The sequence below is a fragment of the Geotrypetes seraphini genome, chromosome 2 (genome assembly GCF_902459505.1).
Source record: "Geotrypetes seraphini chromosome 2, aGeoSer1.1, whole genome shotgun sequence".
Lineage (NCBI taxonomy): Eukaryota > Metazoa > Chordata > Amphibia > Gymnophiona > Dermophiidae > Geotrypetes > Geotrypetes seraphini.
Window position 1 is genome coordinate 485768110 of NC_047085.1, and position 18116 is coordinate 485786225.

At 45.1% G+C, this 18116-nt stretch overlaps 1 protein-coding gene across 5 annotated transcripts in view; it reads right to left on the minus strand.

Moving 5' to 3' along the window:
• GUK1 (guanylate kinase 1) overlaps positions 1 to 18116 on the minus strand; it is a 69492-nt gene that overhangs the window by 19528 nt on the left and 31848 nt on the right. For all 5 annotated transcript variants that reach the window (XM_033931823.1, XM_033931822.1, XM_033931824.1 and 2 more), the window contains exon 5: positions 4507 to 4645. In XM_033931823.1, the coding sequence (XP_033787714.1) occupies positions 4507 to 4645 (139 nt within the window). The remainder of the gene's footprint in view (positions 1 to 4506; positions 4646 to 18116) is intronic.

An 18116-nucleotide genomic window follows, 5' to 3' on the forward strand; every position in this document is an offset into this window, starting at 1 on the left:
AATACAAGCAGCCAACCAGTTGGACAAGGTGCGCTTGGAAACAGGATGTCCCAACCGATTAGGATCAAAGGACAAAAACAATTGAGGAACCTTCCGATGAGACTTGGTATGTTGGAGATAAAAGGCCAACGCCCTCTTACAGTCAAGCGTGTGAAGCGCCGCCTCACCAGGATGAGAGTGGGGCTTCGGGAAGAACACCGGAAGAACAATGGACTGATTGAGGTGGAAATCAGACACAACCTTAGGCAAAAATTTTAGGATGGGTGCGAAGAACCACCTTGTCATGATGAAACACAGTAAAAGGTGGATCCGCAACCAAAGCCTGCAGCTCACTAATCCGACGAGCGGACGTGAGCGCAAACAAAAAGACCACCTTCCAAGTGAGAAACTTAAGATGAGATTTGTCGATAGGCTCAAAAGGAGGCTTCATCAGTTGAGCTAAGACCACATTAAGATCCCAAACTACAGGAGGAGGTTTCAGAGGAGGATGAACATTCACGAGACCCCTCATGAAACGAGTTACCAGAGGATGAAGAGAAAGAGACCGACCCTCGAGATGCCGATGGAACGCCGCAATGGCACTGAGATGCACCCGAATGGAAGTCGTCTTCAGCCCAGACTTAGACAGATGCAACAAATATTCCAGCACCGAAGACACTGGAACCGAACTCGGGTCCAGATGGTTCGAGGAACACCAGGATGAAAATCTGGTCCACTTCTGGGAATAACAAAGCCTAGTCGAGACCTTGTGCGAGGCTTCCAAAATCTCCCTCACAGACTGAGAAACAGGAACCGAAGTCAAGGGGAAAGGAACCAAGCGGTCAGATGTAAAGACTGAAGATTGGGATGTAACAGCGAACCCAGACTCTGAGACAGCAGAGAGGGAAAAACAGGCAGAAGCAGAGGCTCCCTGACACTGAGTTGAAGGAGCAGGGAGAACCAGTGTTGCCGCGGCCAACGAGGTGCAATGAGAATCATAGTGGCTCTGGTCGATTTGAGATGTACCAACGTTCTCAAGATCAGAGGAAAAGGAGGGAACGCATAAAGGAACCTCCCTCCCCAGTCGAGAAGGAAGGCATCGGCCTTGAGACGGTCCCGGGAGTACATCCGAGAACAATAGAGGGGCAGTTTGCGAGTCTCCGGGGAGGCAAACAGATCCACCTGAGGAGTTCCCCAGCGGTTGAAGACCTCGCGCAGAACCCGGGAGTTCAGCGACCACTCGTGCGGCTGGAGAAGACGACTGAGTTTGTCTGTCAGACAGTTCCTCTCTCCCTGAATGTAAACCGCACGTAGGAAGATGTTCTGGGAGACCGCCCATTCCCAAAGGCGCAGGGCTTCCCGGCACAGGGACCAAGAGCCCGTTCCCCCCTGCTTGTTCACATAATACATTGCCACCTGGTTGTCCGTCCGCACGAGGACTACCTGATCGTGTAGCAAGTGGCAGAACGCTCGAGCCGCCAGAAAAATGGCACGAAGCTCCAACACATTGATGTGACAAAGACGGTCCTCTGCCGACCATAGACCCTGAGTCCGCAGACCGTCGAGATGAGCCCCCCACGCGTACTCCGAGGAGTCCGTGGTCAGGACCTTGCGATGCGGAGGAACGAGAAAGAGCAAACCCCCGGAAAGATTGGAAGAGTTGGTCCACCAACGGAGCGAGCGTCTCAAAGAAGGAGTCACCGTTATCGGACAAGAGACTGGGTCGCGATCCTAACGCCACTGCGAGGCCAAGGTCCACTGAGGAAGCCTCAGATGCAAGCGGGCGAACGGAGTGACGTGGACCGTCGATGCCATGTGGCCCAGAAGAATCATCATGCGCTGAGCCGATACTACGGGCATCAGCGAAACCTGGCGACTCAATCGAAGCAGGGCCTCCAACCGAGGGGGGGGGAGGAACGAACGGAGGCGAACCGTGTCCAGCACGGCTCCGATAAACTGAAGGGATTGAGCCGGGCACAACTGAGACTTGGGAAAGTTCACTTCGAACCCCAGACGTTGAAGGAAGATGATAGTCTGTTGGGTCGCTGAGATAACCCCCTCCCTGGTCGATGCCTTGATCAGCCAATCGTCCAGGTAGGGAAAGACCTGTAGCCCCCGAGATCTCAGGGCTGCAGCGACTACCACCATACACTTCGTGAAGACCCGAGGGGACGAAGCTAGTCCGAAGGGGAGGACCCGATATTGAAGGTGCGACTCCCCCACCTGAAACCGTAAGAACTTGCGGAAGGTGGGATGCACCGGAACATGAGTATATGCTTCCTTCAAGTCCAGGGAGCACATCCAGTCCCCTTCCTCCAAAAGAGGGTACAAACCCGGAAGCGTCAACATACGGAACTTCTCCCGGACCAGGAACTTGTTGAGCTTCCGGAGGTCCAAAATGGGACGTAAGTCCCCGGTCTTCTTTGGGACCAAAAAGTAACGGGAGTAAAACCCCCGCCCACGCTGGTCGGGGGGTACCGGCTCCACTGCCCGAAGGCTCAACAAGGCCCTGGCTTCCGCGAGGAGAAGAGGAAGCTGGGCTCGATTGCACGGAGAGGCCCCCGGCGGATGTTCCGGCGGCGTGGCTGAGAAATTTAACGAGTAGCCCTCGGAGATGATCCGGAGCACCCAAGCATCTGAGGTGATCTCGGTCCAGGCCGCATGAAAGGCCCGCAGCCGACCCCCGATGGGCAGGGGGTCCGGCGAGAGTGCGGAGGGGGCCCGCCCCCATCCGCACATCACGTCAAAAAGACGGCGCCGGCTTAGACGCCCCCTGCGCCTGAGGTTTTGGTTGGCCCGCTCTACCCTGTTGCGGGGGGCGCCTGGGCGGAGGCCTAGAGAATGCTGGCGTGGACTTATGCGGGTACCGCCGCGGGGGAGGTCTGAATGGTTTCTGCGGCGTGGCCCGAGGTTTAGGACGGACCAAAGAGGCGATGGAGCGCTCATGTTCCGACAGGCGTTTGGTCGCCGCCTCCAGGGACTCATCAAACAATTCCGAGCCAACACACGGTAGATTGGCCAGACGCTCCTGCAAGTTCGGGTCCATATCAACCGTACGGAGCCATGCCAGCCGGCGCATCGCCACTGCAAAAGCGGAGACCCTCGAAGCCAGTTCAAATGCGTCGTAAACTGCGTGGAACAAGTACAGACGCAATTGGGACAAGTTGGCCATGAAAGTAGCAAAACCTTCCTTATGGGAATCTGGCATGACCCCATAATAGCGGGGCAAGCCTTTCACCATGTGTCGAAGATAGGAGGAAAATGTAAAGGCATAATTGAGGACTCTAGTAGCCATCAATGAATTTGAATAGAGGCGGCGACCAAACTTGTCCAGGGTCCGCCCTTCCCGTCCGGGAGGGACCGCCGCCGAGACCCTTGAGGGCTGTGATTTCTTCAGCGCCGACTCGACAAGCAATGACTGGTGAGACAGTTGTGCTTTCTCGAAGCCCTTACATGGGATGGTCCGGTACTTGGACTCCATCTTAGACGGCACCGCTGTGACTGTAAGAGGGGAGTCCAAATTTCTCAGGAAGGTCTGGTGTAGGACCTTATTGAGAGGCAGACGAGGAGTTTCTCTTGGGGGAAATACCTCCATCCCCGCCCGTCCCCATAAAAAGCAGCAATTACTTCTGACAGGATCATCAATTCCACAGTTTCTTTTGTGTTTGCACTGCTGTTTTCCTTGTGGAATCTCTTTGGTGGAACCCTTTTTTTGTTTTCTGTTCAGGTAATTAACTTATAAACCCCCTCTTTTACTAAGGCTGACGTGTCCTTTATATTATATGGACGAACCCTGCTTCCAAAGCCTTCCATCCCCGTGGGAGTCCTGTTCGCTAGAGGGGGGTCCCCGCAGGACACCCGTGGGTCCTGTGGGATTCCCGCAATCCCCGTTCAGACCTCTAGTATCTACTGCTGTAACAAGGTCCCGTACACATAAAGGAGGATGAGAATTCAAAAGTCTGATTTGTGATATCAGTTTAAAGAACAGTCCAGTCAAAACTCTAACAATGAAAGTACTATATATGTACAAAGGTTTGCATTACAAGATCCATACGAATAGCCTCACTGAGTCAGCCAATAGTCCTTCAAGCCCAGTAGCCCATTCTCATAGCAGCCAATCCAGGTCACTAGTACCTGGTCAAAACCCAAGGAGTAATAATATTCCATTCTACCGATCTAGGGCAAGCAGTGGCTTCCCCCATGTCTTTCTCCAAAAGGATCTATTCAAAAAAATATGCACAAATCACAATGGCACTTAAGCAGGATTCACAACTGAAAATTTTTCAGTGCCACAACATCTGTGTCTAAGCAAAATATACAGGTTCTATTTGTAAAAAAATTGAGCTTAATAGCCATGCATTATCACCATTGTACTTCATTTGTTTTCTTCGTTACTTCATTTCTCTCATTTTACTTATGACTGTTTAAAAAACACTTTTCCCAGGATGCTCAGAGAATAGGTACCTTATGAATGCATGCAGATCTCCGTTTAACTCTATTTTGGCTCAAGCTGACTACTTCACTTACTAGAACTGCTACAGATGGAGGATGGATGGAGATATAGATGGGCTTCAGCTCACTTTTCTTAATGTTTTTTACTCCCTGCATGTCGATATCGAGGATGCAGATCTGATTCTTTGCCTGCACCATCCGGACAGCAGCTTTACTGGGGAGAGAAGTCAATGGATACATAGTGAACGACCAGAAAGGAAAAACATGCTTTGATGTTAACTGGATTTTCAACATTAGGCAAGTTTTGTTTTCAACGAGCTGCAATTTGTCCCAGTAGCAGGTTGTGAGGAGTTCTCTAGACCAGTGTTCTTCAACCTTTTGACACTTATGGACCAGCGGAAATAAAATAATTATTTTGTGGACCGGCACTGGTCCGTGGACCGTCAGTTGAAGAACACTGGGCTAAGTTGTGCCAATCTCCACCCCAGACCCCGCCCCCATAATGGTACTAATTGTAACACCATTTTTTCCATTCATTTTTCATATACACACACACAATATAATTGTATTAATAACACATAATGGTTAACCACAAAATTAAAATACACAAAGCACACTGTATGCTTTTTAACATTCATTCCTACCAGAAAACAGATAACCCCTTGCAAATGCAGGACCAAAAACTAAAAGTACTAATATTACAAACAAACCCTAAGATGCAAGACTCTGCAAGCAGTACAACCCCAGAGGAAAAGAAACAAATGCATTTCTTCCTGAACAGACAAATCAATCACTAAATAAAAATATAAAAGCATTTCCCCTACCGTTGTTGTCTCTCTCTCTCCATGTGCCTTGCCTTCTGGCCTGCCCCCCAGTGTTATCTTTGGGCCGGTCCACTGTGTGATCAACGCGGCAGATTCGGCCGGCTTCCTGAGTGCTGCATTGCACAAAGCTGTGGGCAGCGGCTCCTTGCACGCGTCCTGCGCCTCATCTGGAAGCCTTCCCTTTGACGCTGCGACGTCAGAGAGAAGGCTTCCGGTTCAGGCGCAGGCCGCGCTTAGGAGCCTTTTCCCACGGCTTTGTGCACTGCAGCACTCAAGGAGCCAGCCTGAAGATGCCACGTTGATCGCACCGTGGACCGGTGGCTGAAGAACAATGTCTTGGGTCCGATGGACGTGCCGGCCCTGCGGACAGGCACTGGTCCAAGGACGGGCGGTTGAAGAACATCGCTCTAGACAATAAAAAAAAACAGAAGACTGGATGATGATGTTCTAAAAAGATGATTTATTTATTTCTTCTTCTAAAAAAACACAAATATAATAATCCACATGTGTAGTCCTACCAGACCCTACATAGTCTACCTCACTTTCATAGAAACATAGAAGATGACAGCAGAAAAGGGCTACAGCCCATCAAGTCTGCCCACTCTGCTTACCCTGTCTATGTCCTAATGACCCAATTTTCTTATCTTGACCCTCGTAGGGATCCCACTTGGGCTCGCTGTCTGCCTCGATCACCTGCACTGGAAGCTTGTTCCAATGATCAACCACTCTCTCTGTAAAGAAATACTTTCTGGTGTCGCCATGAAATTGTCCTATCCCACTTCCTCATTTTTCTTCATTTTCTCTCTTCCCTCAACTTTCTCTACCATGTGTTTCTTTACTGATTGTGTGTGCCTTGAATGAATGCCGTTTCTTCCCTATCAAAAATTTGTAGTTTTTTTCTCGATTTTGTTTTTAATAGAAACATGATGGCAGTTAAAGGCCAAATGGATCATCCAGTCTACCTATCCGCAGAATACACTATCTCCTCCCTCTCCCTAAGTATGTGCCAGCCCCATACTTTCTTGAATTAAGAGACAGTCTTTGTCTCCACCACCTCTACCAGGAGACTATTCCATACATCTATCACCCTTTCTATAAAGAAGTATTTCTTTAGATTACTCCTGAGCCTATCACCTCTTAACCTCATCCTCTGTCCTCTCACTCCAGAGCTTCCTGTCAAATGAGAGACCTGACTCATGCGCATTTACACCACGTGAGTATTTAAATGTGTCTATACCTTATCTCCCCTTTCCTGCCTTTCCTCTAAAGTATACGAGTATTAAGATCTTTAAGTATGTCCCCATATGCCTTATGATGAAGACCATGCACCATTTTATTAGCCTTCCTTTGGACCGACTCCATCCTTTTTATATCTTTTTGAAGGTGCGGCCTCCAGAATTGTACAAAATATTCTAAATGCATTTCCTAGCATTAAATCTTAGCTGCCAAATTTCAGACCATTCTTCAAGCTTCGCTATGTCCTTCCTCATGTTATTTGTATCATCATGGGCGTCTACTCTATTGCAGATTTTGGTATCATTCGCAAAGAGGCAAAGCTTACCCGACAGCCCTTCAGCAACATCACTTACAAAAAATGTGAAAAAGAACACGCCAAAGAACCAAACCTTGAGGCACATCTCTTTTCTCAGAGTGATCTCCATTGACCACTACCCCCTGTTGCCTTCCTTTCAACCAGTTCCTGACCCAGCCCATCACTTTGGGGCTCATCCCGAGGGCACTCAGTTTATATATTAAATGCCTGTGTGGAGCACTGTTAAAAGCTTTGCGAAAATCTAACTATACCACATCTAGTGCACTCCCTCTATCCAATTCTCTGGTCACCTAGTCAAAGAACAGGCATTTTGCACAATTCCTTTGACAGGAGTTTTTTTTACTGCCTGTTTCTTCAAAATTTTATGTTTTATTGCTGTTATCCATATGGTTCTTGTATACTTCTATACTGAGCATCACGGACCCCTGAGAAAGAAGTGTTTTTCGAAACACGGACCATGTCGAATCTGCACCCTTCATACCAAGGACCAATTTTAGAAACACATTTTTCATTGATTTGAATAAAATTCCTGAACCTTGTACATTTTCTGCAGTACTTTTTTGGTTTGATTGCTGTATCTTCATGGAAGTATTGTTGGTCTCTTTTTGTTTTGTCTTGTGGAATTCTGCATATGTAAGATTGCGGTTCACATAAACAGCCGGGTTTAAGCTATCGCAGAAGGAAGTGACCCGCTGTGCAGCGGTTCACGCCTTTGCACCAAATTCTGCACAGCATGTTCAGAATTCTATGCATCCTGATGGGGTGAGGAATTCTGCCCTCGCAGAATTCCACCAGAAGTAATCTTTTAAATTACATACTATAGATACCTAAAGAGAGTGAGCACACTGTAGAGCAATGTATATGTGTAGCTATATATATTGACACTGTCACGCCTAACACAGGGTTTCATGCACTGACTCCCTAATCATTAGTAGCGGTATAGAAGCTTTCAATAAAGATGCACAGAAATAGCGCTTTTGCAAACTGCCCAATACATGTGCACATAAGTACTTTCCTGGCAGCAGGATAGACACACAACGCACTCATGTGACATATTCATGAAAAAATAATACCCATATAAATAGCAGGTGCAAATCCATGTGAACACTTTTCCTAGTGTGGACTGATGAAGTCTGTGAACTTAACTCATATAAAGAGACAACTTTCCAACAAAGCACATGTATAAAGTCAGCTTTAGAAAAGCAATAAAACCATACCTCTTCACCTAAACCCCTACCCTTGAACGAATCAGAACCAGTATGTGTCACATAAGGTTAACTTGTACCATACACTAACTTTCTGTGTGTCAAATTAGGTATAACTTGTACTGGAAACCTCATATCATAAAGACAACCATAGTAAATTGTAACCAGTAAGCGGTATACAGTAAAACCTTGGTTTGCAAGTAACTTGGTTTACAAGTGTTTTGCAAGACAAGGAAAACATTTTATTAAATTTTACCTTGATATACAAGCAATGTCTTACAATACAAGTACATACAGTATACACACATCAAAACTGAGCCGATGGTACTTCTCTCTCTGACGCTGCAAGAGTGTAATGACTGTTTGAAACAAGCAAAGTCTTGCAATACGAGTACATACAGTATACACGCGTCATATCATCACAACTGAGCCAATGGTTCTTCTCTCTCTGACGCTGTGAGAGTGTAGTGACTGTTCGAAACAAGCAAAGTCTTGCAATACGAGTACATACAGTATACACGCGTCATATCATCACAACTGAACCGATGGTTCTTCTCTCTCTGATGCTGCGGGAGTGTAGTGACTATTCTAAACGAGTGAGGTTTTGCAATACAAGTACGTATAGTATTTTGTATTAAAGGTTTTGGGTTGTGGAACGAATCATCTGAGTTTCCATTATTTCCTTTGGATTACAAGCATGCTTCTGGAATGAATTATGCTCACAAACCAAGGTTTTAGTGTATTATCTTTAGCCCCTAGCATGTATCTAGTTAGGATAAACTTGTACAGAAATTATGTATATTAAACCTGTAACCCGTTCTGAGCTCTTTGGGGGACAACGGGCTAGAAAATAAATGAAATAAATAAAGCCTCTGCTCTAACATTAAATTAACATGCTTTCCGTTCCTCTTGATGAAGTCTTCCTCTTAATTAATACATCAGAAGTGTGAACACCACACACAGAGATAATATATTTTTCCCCACAGGCCACACAAACGAGGGGCATGTCTTGGAGACATAAGCATTCTGTCTCAGCAAGCAAATATCTACAGCTTGAACAATTAAAAGAAAACAAACCCCCCCCCCAAAAAAAAAAAAAACCTCTGGAGCAACGATGTTCCTAAATGGACTTTATTTGAAAGTGTCAAAGTTCCAAAGGTACACTGAAATCATCCACATAAAATAATTCCATCCACATAAAAATAAATCATCCACATAAGAGCCTTAAAAGACCTAGTCCGCTTAGGGATACAGGACCCAACACGGTCCGCGTTTCGACAAAAAGTCTTTTTCAGGGGTCCTATAAAGGTGAGTACGTGGGAAACAATTGTGTGGTTAGCCGGAAGTGAGACACTGCTTTCCATTGCAAATGCAAGCAGTGTCTCACTTCCAGCTCTTTGTGGATATTTTGGGGTCAATTCCTTTTGTTTTCAGCTTGAACAATTAAGCACACAGTTCCTTGAGAGGCATTCAGCATATATATAATTCCTGGCCCAACAGGAATCCACTATGGTATACACTGAGAGAAGATCTAATATACTTTAGTACTTAACCATCTGCTTCTTCCACCTATAAGCAGGTCTTCAGAACACATCAGACTCAGGGGATAGAATTAATACTATTTGTGTAAACTGATTAGCAGACCCCCTTTTACACGCAGCACTTGTTTTCCCGTTGGCTGTTCCAAAGGGCCCTTTCTTGGTCATTAATTATATGGCCCGCTTCTCTTCAAAACATCATTTCCTTAATCAAGTCAGTTTGGTTCTCTCTCCTTTTTTGCCCTCTATCTTTCTGAGAAGATGAACATCTAAGATTCTAGATTTAGGTCCAATAACTCATAATCTCTGCGCAGGGTTTGTGTTGCAGTCTGACTAAACTCTGGAAAATCTTGCAAAGGCCTTTTATGAAGACATGAAAACAGATAGCTACAGAAGTTCTATTACACTACCATTTGGCAGAAGGGGGGGGTGCAGGGCATAGTCAAGCACTGAAACTAAGACCCAATTTCAACAAACATACTTCCTATGGTACCCCCTACTGCTTCAAGTTTCAAGTTTATTAAAATTTTTGATGAATCGCTTCATCTTACTTCAAAGCGATGAACAGAAACAATTAAAATGACAATATTAAAAAATAAAAACATTAATTTAAACATAACATTAAAATAAATTAGAATATATCAAACTTAACAAAACACGAGTAATAGGAAGAGGGGATTTTAACTACAAAATATTAAAGAAAAGGAGGTCAGGCAAAAACTCAAGGATGGGAATTAAAATGAATGGTCAAATACAGCATTAATGAATTCAGGGTAAGACTTATTAATCAAAAGCGTCTTTGAAAAGGAATGTTTTTAAATTGGTCTTGAATTTATCAATATTGTGTTCTTCTCTTAAATAAATTGGCAGAGAGTTCCAGATTTGTGGGGCAGTAACTGAGAAGATAAATTGTCTTCTGGTATTAATGATCTTTAGAGATGGAATTTCGTTTGACCGCAATATTCTGTTTGTGGAGTAAGGGATCAATGATTTAAAAATAAATGCAGGTGTTTTGAAAAGCATTGCTTTAAAGGTGAGTAGGCATATTTTATACGATACCGGAAGCCAGTGCGCGTTTTTGAGAAGTGGTGTTACGTGGTCAAATTTTTTTTTCTTTGTTATAAGTTTAATGGAAGTATTTTGTATGATTTGAAGCCGTCTTATTTCATTTTGTGCAATCCCTTTAAAAAGGGCATTGCAGTAATCGATTTTAGAGATTACTAGGGAATGGATAAGGATATTTAGTAATTTAGAACAAAGATATTGTGAAAGGGAGCGAATTTGACGGAGTCTATAGAATGATGATTTGACGATACTACTGATGTGCTCTTACTATCTATCTAGATGCAATACTAATTGGATAACCTCTGGCTTAGACCAAACCCTGCCCATGACCACCCAAGCACTGTCCGAATCAGAATGCGAGCTGCTCCCAAGGGGACGGACCATGAGCTCCTGAAGGGATCCAAAAGCAGGCTGGCTCCACAGGTACTTGGGAGCAGCAGTCCTTCCATGCGGCAACAACTTGTGGGAGCAGGAGGATATTATCGTCCATGAAGGGAGTACGGCTTAAACAAATGATACATGAGCCCACTAGGGCCCAGGCCATCCTAGATCTAGTACTTACAAACGGAGAAAGCGTCTCGGAGGTCTCGGTGGGAGAAACGCTAGCCTCCAGTGACCATAACATGGTATGGTTCAACCTTAGGAAGGGCTTCCCTAAATCACAAACAAAAACGAGGGTACTCAAATTCCGGGGCGCAGACTTCGCACGCATGGGAGATTTCGTCCAGCAAACGCTACAGGATCAGGAGGAAACTGATAATGTGGAAGCTATGTGGTCAATTCTGAAACTGACCCTACATGAGGCAACTGTCCGTTACATAAAATCGGTAAATAAACAACAAAGAAACAAGAAACCTCAATGGTTCACGGATGAAATCTCGTATCTCATCAAGGAGAAAAAAAGAGCATTTCTTTCATACAAACGTACGGGGAAAGGAGAAGCTAACAGTGAATACAGGGCCAGGTCTGCAGAGGTCAAAACAGCAGTTAGAGAGGCCAAACTACGAGTGGAAGAAAATCTAGCAAAGAACATTAAAAAAGGGGACAAATTCTTCTTCAGGTATATTAATGATAGGAAAAAGAACACCAGCGGAATAGTACGCCTTAGAACTCCGGATGGGAATTACGCAGAAGCAGACTCTGACAAAGCCAAACTACTGAATGAATACTTCTGCTCAGTCTTTACCTGCGAGGCACCTGGACAAGGACCTCAGCTGGTATCAAATTCAAGCGCGGAAGACCCATTTCAGAACTTTGAGTTCACACCGGCTGACGTTTATAGCGAACTGGCAAGGCTCAAAGTGAACAAAGCCATGGGACCAGACAAAGTGCACCCAAGAGTGCTCAGAGAGCTGTGTGGAGTCCTGGCAGAACCATTAGCCATGCTCTTCAATCTTTCCCTAAGGACGGGGAGAGTTCCACTAGACTGGAAAACAGCTAACGTCGTTCCTCTGCACAAAAAGGGTTGCAGAGCAGAGGCTGCGAATTACAGACCGGTGAGTCTCACATCGATAGTGTGTAAACTCATGGAAACACTACTTAAACGCAAATTAGACATGATCTTGGAGGATGGGAATCTGAGGGATCCCAATCAACATGGATTCACTAGGGGTAGGTCATGTCAATCTAATCTCATCGGCTTCTTTGATTGGGTAACAACGAAGCTGGACTCCGGGGAGTCTCTGGACATAGTATACTTGGATTTTAGTAAAGCTTTTGACAGTGTCCCACACCGCAGGCTTTTAAGCAAGATGAAATCAATGGGGATAGGTGAGACGCTAACTACTTGGGTCAGGGATTGGCTGAGTGGTAGACTTCAAAGAGTGGTGGTCAATGGCACCTTCTCTGAAACATCGGAAGTGATCAGCGGAGTCCCGCAGGGCTCAGTCCTGGGTCCACTCCTTTTTAACATATTCATAGGGGACTTGACACGAGGGCTTCAGGGTAAAGTAACATTATTCGCCGATGACGCCAAAATATGCAATATAGTAAGGGAAAATGATTTGCAGGATTGTATGACGCAGGACCTGCTTACATTGGAGAACTGGTCCTCAACATGGCAGCTGGGCTTCAACGCCAAGAAATGTAAGGTCATGCACCTCGGTAGCAGGAATCCATGCAAAACCTACACCTTAAATGGAGAAACGTTGACCAGGACGATAGTTGAGCGAGACTTGGGAGTGATCATCAGTGCAGACATGAAGGTTGCAAATCAGGTGGAAAAAGCATCATCCAAGGCAAGACAAATGATGGGATGTATCAATAGAAGTTTCGTAAGCAGGAAACCTGAGGTCATATTGCCACTGTACAGAACCATGGTGAGACCTCACCTGGAGTACTGTGTGCAGTTCTGGAGGCCACATTACCGCAAAGATGTGCTTAGAGTCGAGTCGGTTCAGCGGATGGCCACTAGAAATATTTCGGGGCTCAAGGGTCTCTCGTATGAGGAGAGACTGAATAAACTGCAGCTCTACACTCTGGAGGAACGCAGGGAGAGGGGAGACATGATTGAAACGTTTAAATACATCACTGGTCGTGTCGAGGTAGAAGATGACATCTTTCTACTCAGGGGACCCTCGGCCACAAGAGGGCATCCGCTCAAACTCAGAGGAGGGAAATTTAGGGGTGACATTAGGAAGTATTTCTTCACGGAAAGAGTGATAGGGCACTGGAATAAGCTTCCGGAGCAGGTGGCCAAGGCCAACAGCGTGCTTGACTTTAAGAATAAATGGGACATCTACGTGGGATCCCTACAGAGGCCTAGCAAGACACTCAGACTTGATAGGGCGGGTCAGTAGAGTGGGCAGACTTGGTGGGCTATAGCCCTTTTCTGCCGTCACCTTTCTATGTTTCTATGTTTCTATGAATTCATCCTTTCCCTGTTGGAGTATGCCCGAGAAGGACCTCTGACTACTGAAGCCATGAAGAGCTGCAAAAATCCGTCAGAAAAACACCAAAAACAACAAAGAGCAGAGCAAATCATACCTTCTGAGTTCGCTTCCAGAAGGAATAACTGAGGAGGATACTGTGCTCCACTGCAGAAGGGGAGGAGTTTTCAAGTTCTTAAAGGGATATCCTTCTGCAGTTTGCGGAAAATGGGAGCCAACAGCTCAAGTAAGGACTCCTGTGTATCCGCAACAGAATTGTTTTATATACAACTCTGAAACAAAATGTAACAGTACAGAAGAGGATATCACCATCTTTCTATTCACACTTCATCTGCCTAAATTATCCTCACAACAAATTTTATCTATGAAAAAATCCATTACCCTTGAGGAAGTGGCCTTAGCTATTAAATTTTTACTAGATGGCCTGGTCTCCGCCTCCCCCTCAAGTTTTTTGTTTTTAAAATTTTTTTTCATGCATTCTCTCTCCTAAACTTTTTTCACTCTACCAGGCACTCAGTACTCTACCTCCATCCCAAATGGGTCATTTTATGAAAACTGTGGTCATGGTTCTTCCTAAACTCAACCAGTATCCTCAACTGGTTCACAACTATCCCTTTTAAATCTGGACTATAAAATGTACGCTAAAGTCCTCACGAAGCAGATGGAGGTAATAGTGTCTTCTATAATTCATAGGGATCAAGCTGGTTTTATTGAAAGGGCGATTTGATGCTGATAATACTAGATTGTTCTGTCATCTACTCCTTTCAGACTGGTCTTGCCCTTCTCCTTTGATAGCCATATCTTTAGATGCAGAGAAGGCATTGAACCGGGTCAAGTGGAAGTACCTTTTTTGTACCCTGAGCCACATTGGTTTTCCATCAGATTATGTTCATTGCGTATGCCTTCTTCATGCTTTTCCAACTGCTCAAATAGCCGTCAATAGTGAACTCTTCAAGCCTTTTCTTCTGCCCTATGTCATCCCCTCCTTTTACAGAGTGTGCTGAAGCCCCTGCTAGCAGCTATCAGACAAATCTATGGCATTACAGGTATTACAGTCACTAATCTGGACTTTAAGCTCTTTGCTTATGCTGATGACGTCCTACTCTACCTTTCTAATCCTCAGCAATCTCTCAAGAGCCTCATCTCTTATCGCCACCTTCTCTATATACTCTGGTTACAAGATCAACTGGGACAAGACAGAGGTCTTACCACTGAATGAGTCCTGTGTCCTGTTTATTATGGACTCGCATATGCTGACATGACTATACTTCTTTATTTATTTTCATTTATCATATTTTTCTTTTTTAAAACAATGCAACTAAATACACACGCACATCCAATGAAACAAGCCAAATTAGGACCACTCACATTTGTTCTTCAGAATGGTCCAGAAAACACAACACCAGTCTAAGACACCCCAACCTACATATTCGACAAATAACTGCAGGTCTTAGGAGGATTTGTGTCCCAAATGGGGGCCAAAATCAGCTGGAATTGTCTCCACGCTCTAGGGGATGCCCATTTTACATCACGTCTTGCCATACGCAAGTGAGCATACATCTCATTTTTCCATTCTGTCAAGGAAGGGGAGCATTCCTGTCTATGACTATACTTCTTTAAAATACTTGGGTGTCCTTTTTAATAGAGATCTAGTCTCTACTGCAAGAACTAACATGGACTAAATACTCTCTAAAGTGCAGCTGGTCATGGTAGATGCATGGTTCCCACTGCAGCTATCTTGAATAGGTGGGCCTGCTGGTCGGAGGCCAGCCATCATAAACAAGGTATGGGGAGGGGGCAGGGGGCCGTCAGAGGCACAGGGGGAGGGGTGGCAGGGAGGGTGTTGCTTGGTGGCGGGAGGGAGTAGGCATTTTTCCTGCTGCTGTGGGGTAGGGGTGCTTGACTTCAGCCACTGGAGGGAGTGGGCATCTCTTCCTCTGCTTTGGGGGGGGATTGCTTGACCAGCGGCCGGAGTGAGTAGGCATGTCTCCTGCTGCCGTGTGTGTGTTTGTATGTGGAAGGGGGAGGGCAGGGGGTGATGCTTTTCGATTTGTTTGGGGGCCTTTATGCATTTATTCTGCGCATGTGCCCATCGCTATCACCAGCAATGGGCACATGCAAATTTAGCAAATCTTCACTACTCTCCGCCAACCTCATTTGCATGCGAGGTTTTTGGAGAATGACTGGCCTTTTTGAAATCACTATAATAATGGCTGCGACAGCGGCCTGTCGGCTTTTACCGCAGAGTTTTAAAAATCAAGCCCTGTGGGAGTCGATTTGGAAAACACACTTGAGACGTGAGATTGCCTGCATATGTAGGACTTTTTAAGAGTTAGCTTTCCCTCCTACCCCTCAAGGCCCAAACAGTTTACTTTAACTCTCTTCTGTAGCCCATGGAGCCAAAAACACAATGATCGGCCAAGGTTGGGCTACAAATTATAAATCCAGAAGCTCCTGCTGCACCCAGAAGTCTCTACACAATATGAAAAGAAATGAGAGATCCGCATGTCCCCCATTCAACAGCACAAACAGTGTCAAACGGTAAAAGAAAATTCTGCAGAGTAAATCAGTAAATTTAATCTTTCAGTTAAGGATGAACTAAAATAATCTGTATTAATTTCATTTTAGGAAAAAAAAAAAACCCAGACAACTCTCTCTCTATGTTAAAAGGAGTCCCAGGGTTTCTTACCACAATGAAAACTGTTTATGTTAGGCTCTAGCCTCCTTTCATTATGCAGCAGCTCACTGCAATTAAGTCCATCTCTTGTAATTTAGCTCTGTCATGTGACAAGAAAAAGCAGCTCGCGGTAAAACTGGCGGGACTCCGATAATTACATATACTGGGTTATTTTGGGATAGTTGGTTTTACGTATCTCCTCCCCCCTGAGAAGTGGTTCTGTGGCTCATGGTCGAGACCTTTTGAAATTACTGGTTTCAGAATGCTTTGGAATACAAGTTTAAAATCCAAAAGTGACCCGACACAACAGAGCAGTTTTACACATTGTTAGGCCACTTGAAACTGACATTCGGTTACTGAAGCAGAAGCTCACACCGCTAGATATTACTCTAGAACAGACATGGGCAACTCCGGTCCTCGAGGGCCGGAATCCAATCGGGTTTTCAGGATTTCCCCAATGAATTTGCTTTGAAAGCAGTGCACGCAAATAGATCTCTTGCCTATTCGTTGGGGAAATCCTGAAAACCCGATTGGATTCTGGCCCTCGAGGACCGGAGTTGCCCACGTCCGCTCTAGAATGATAAAGCAGCAAGAACAGGTTTATGCTTCAGTCTGTATTGAGAATTAATTGCTACATACATAGAATATTTTTTTTTTATAGCGAGGGAAAACTGTATGCTAATATCACATTTTTTCTTCCTCTCCATCTCTGTTCTGCTATCTTCTTTTTCCTTTTCTATTTCTCAAACATGCTTTATTTTTTTATTCCTTTACAATTGCTCTCTGTGCAACCACTCCAGTTTTTCTTTCTGCTTTCACAGTCTAATCTTTCCCTCTCCCCTCTAACAATCTTTTTGCCGCCTCACCCTCTTCATCTTAGCGGACAGCATAAAGTGCAGTAGCCAGAGGCAGAAGTGAGAATACTCCGCATTCCTTCTACCCTCCAGTTCCCTTATCATGCTTTCAGTCCCCAGTCTTGAGCTATTTTTCGATCTTTCATCTTTTTCTTCTACCGCCTGGGAGGCCCTTTTACCTTCTCATTCCCACACCCCTCAAACTCCTATATTGCCTTTTTAAGTTACTCTTCATTCTCCTCCTCCCTCTTTCAGGCATCATTCTTTCCTTTCCCATCCTTATTTCAGAATTCCTTCCCACTCACTCCCCTCCCCACATCTTCACTCACACTCTTCAAGGTCCTTGACTCTTCCTTCATCCCATCTTTTTCTCCCTAGTCTCCTTCAAAAACCTTTTTTCTGCTCCATCCTCATTACCTCAAAATCTTGTTCTCTTTCTCGTACCCTTCCAGAGTTCTCTTCTCTCTCACCAATCCCTCTTCAGGATCTAGGGCTAGATTCACTAAACTCACCAATCGTGTCCCAACTAGTTTGTGATCGTTTCCCGACCCGATTCACTAGCCTTCTGCACGATCAATCTCCCACCCAATCCGATCCGCCCATGCAAATGAGGGGAAATGGCATGCATAAGTAGGAAGCCATCAATTCACTAAGCAGAACCAGAAACACTGATTGGGTTTGCCGATCTGAAATGAAGCGACTGCTGAGGACCAGTCGCTCACTGTCCTTGCCGACTCTCCTGCTCTCTGCCGCCCAGAAATCCCAGTATCGAGGTTACAAAACAACCATCAAAATAAAATAAAAAAATAAAACTGTACATATGCATATAAACTCCCTTTTTATTCTGCAAAAAGCGCAGTGCGAGCCCGTAGTTTTAACCCGTGTGTTCTGTTCCATAATCTGACTGCACAAACTGAAACGATTCCTTTTAAAATGTCCACTCGTAGGACCAGCAAGTAAACTGCAGCCACCCCTCCCCTTTTATTTTGAGCTCCCCTGTGCGAAGAGCACGCGCATGCGCAAACGGCATTTACAACCAACAAGGATAATCTGCGAATGCGTCTCGTTCGCTCCACAGCGAT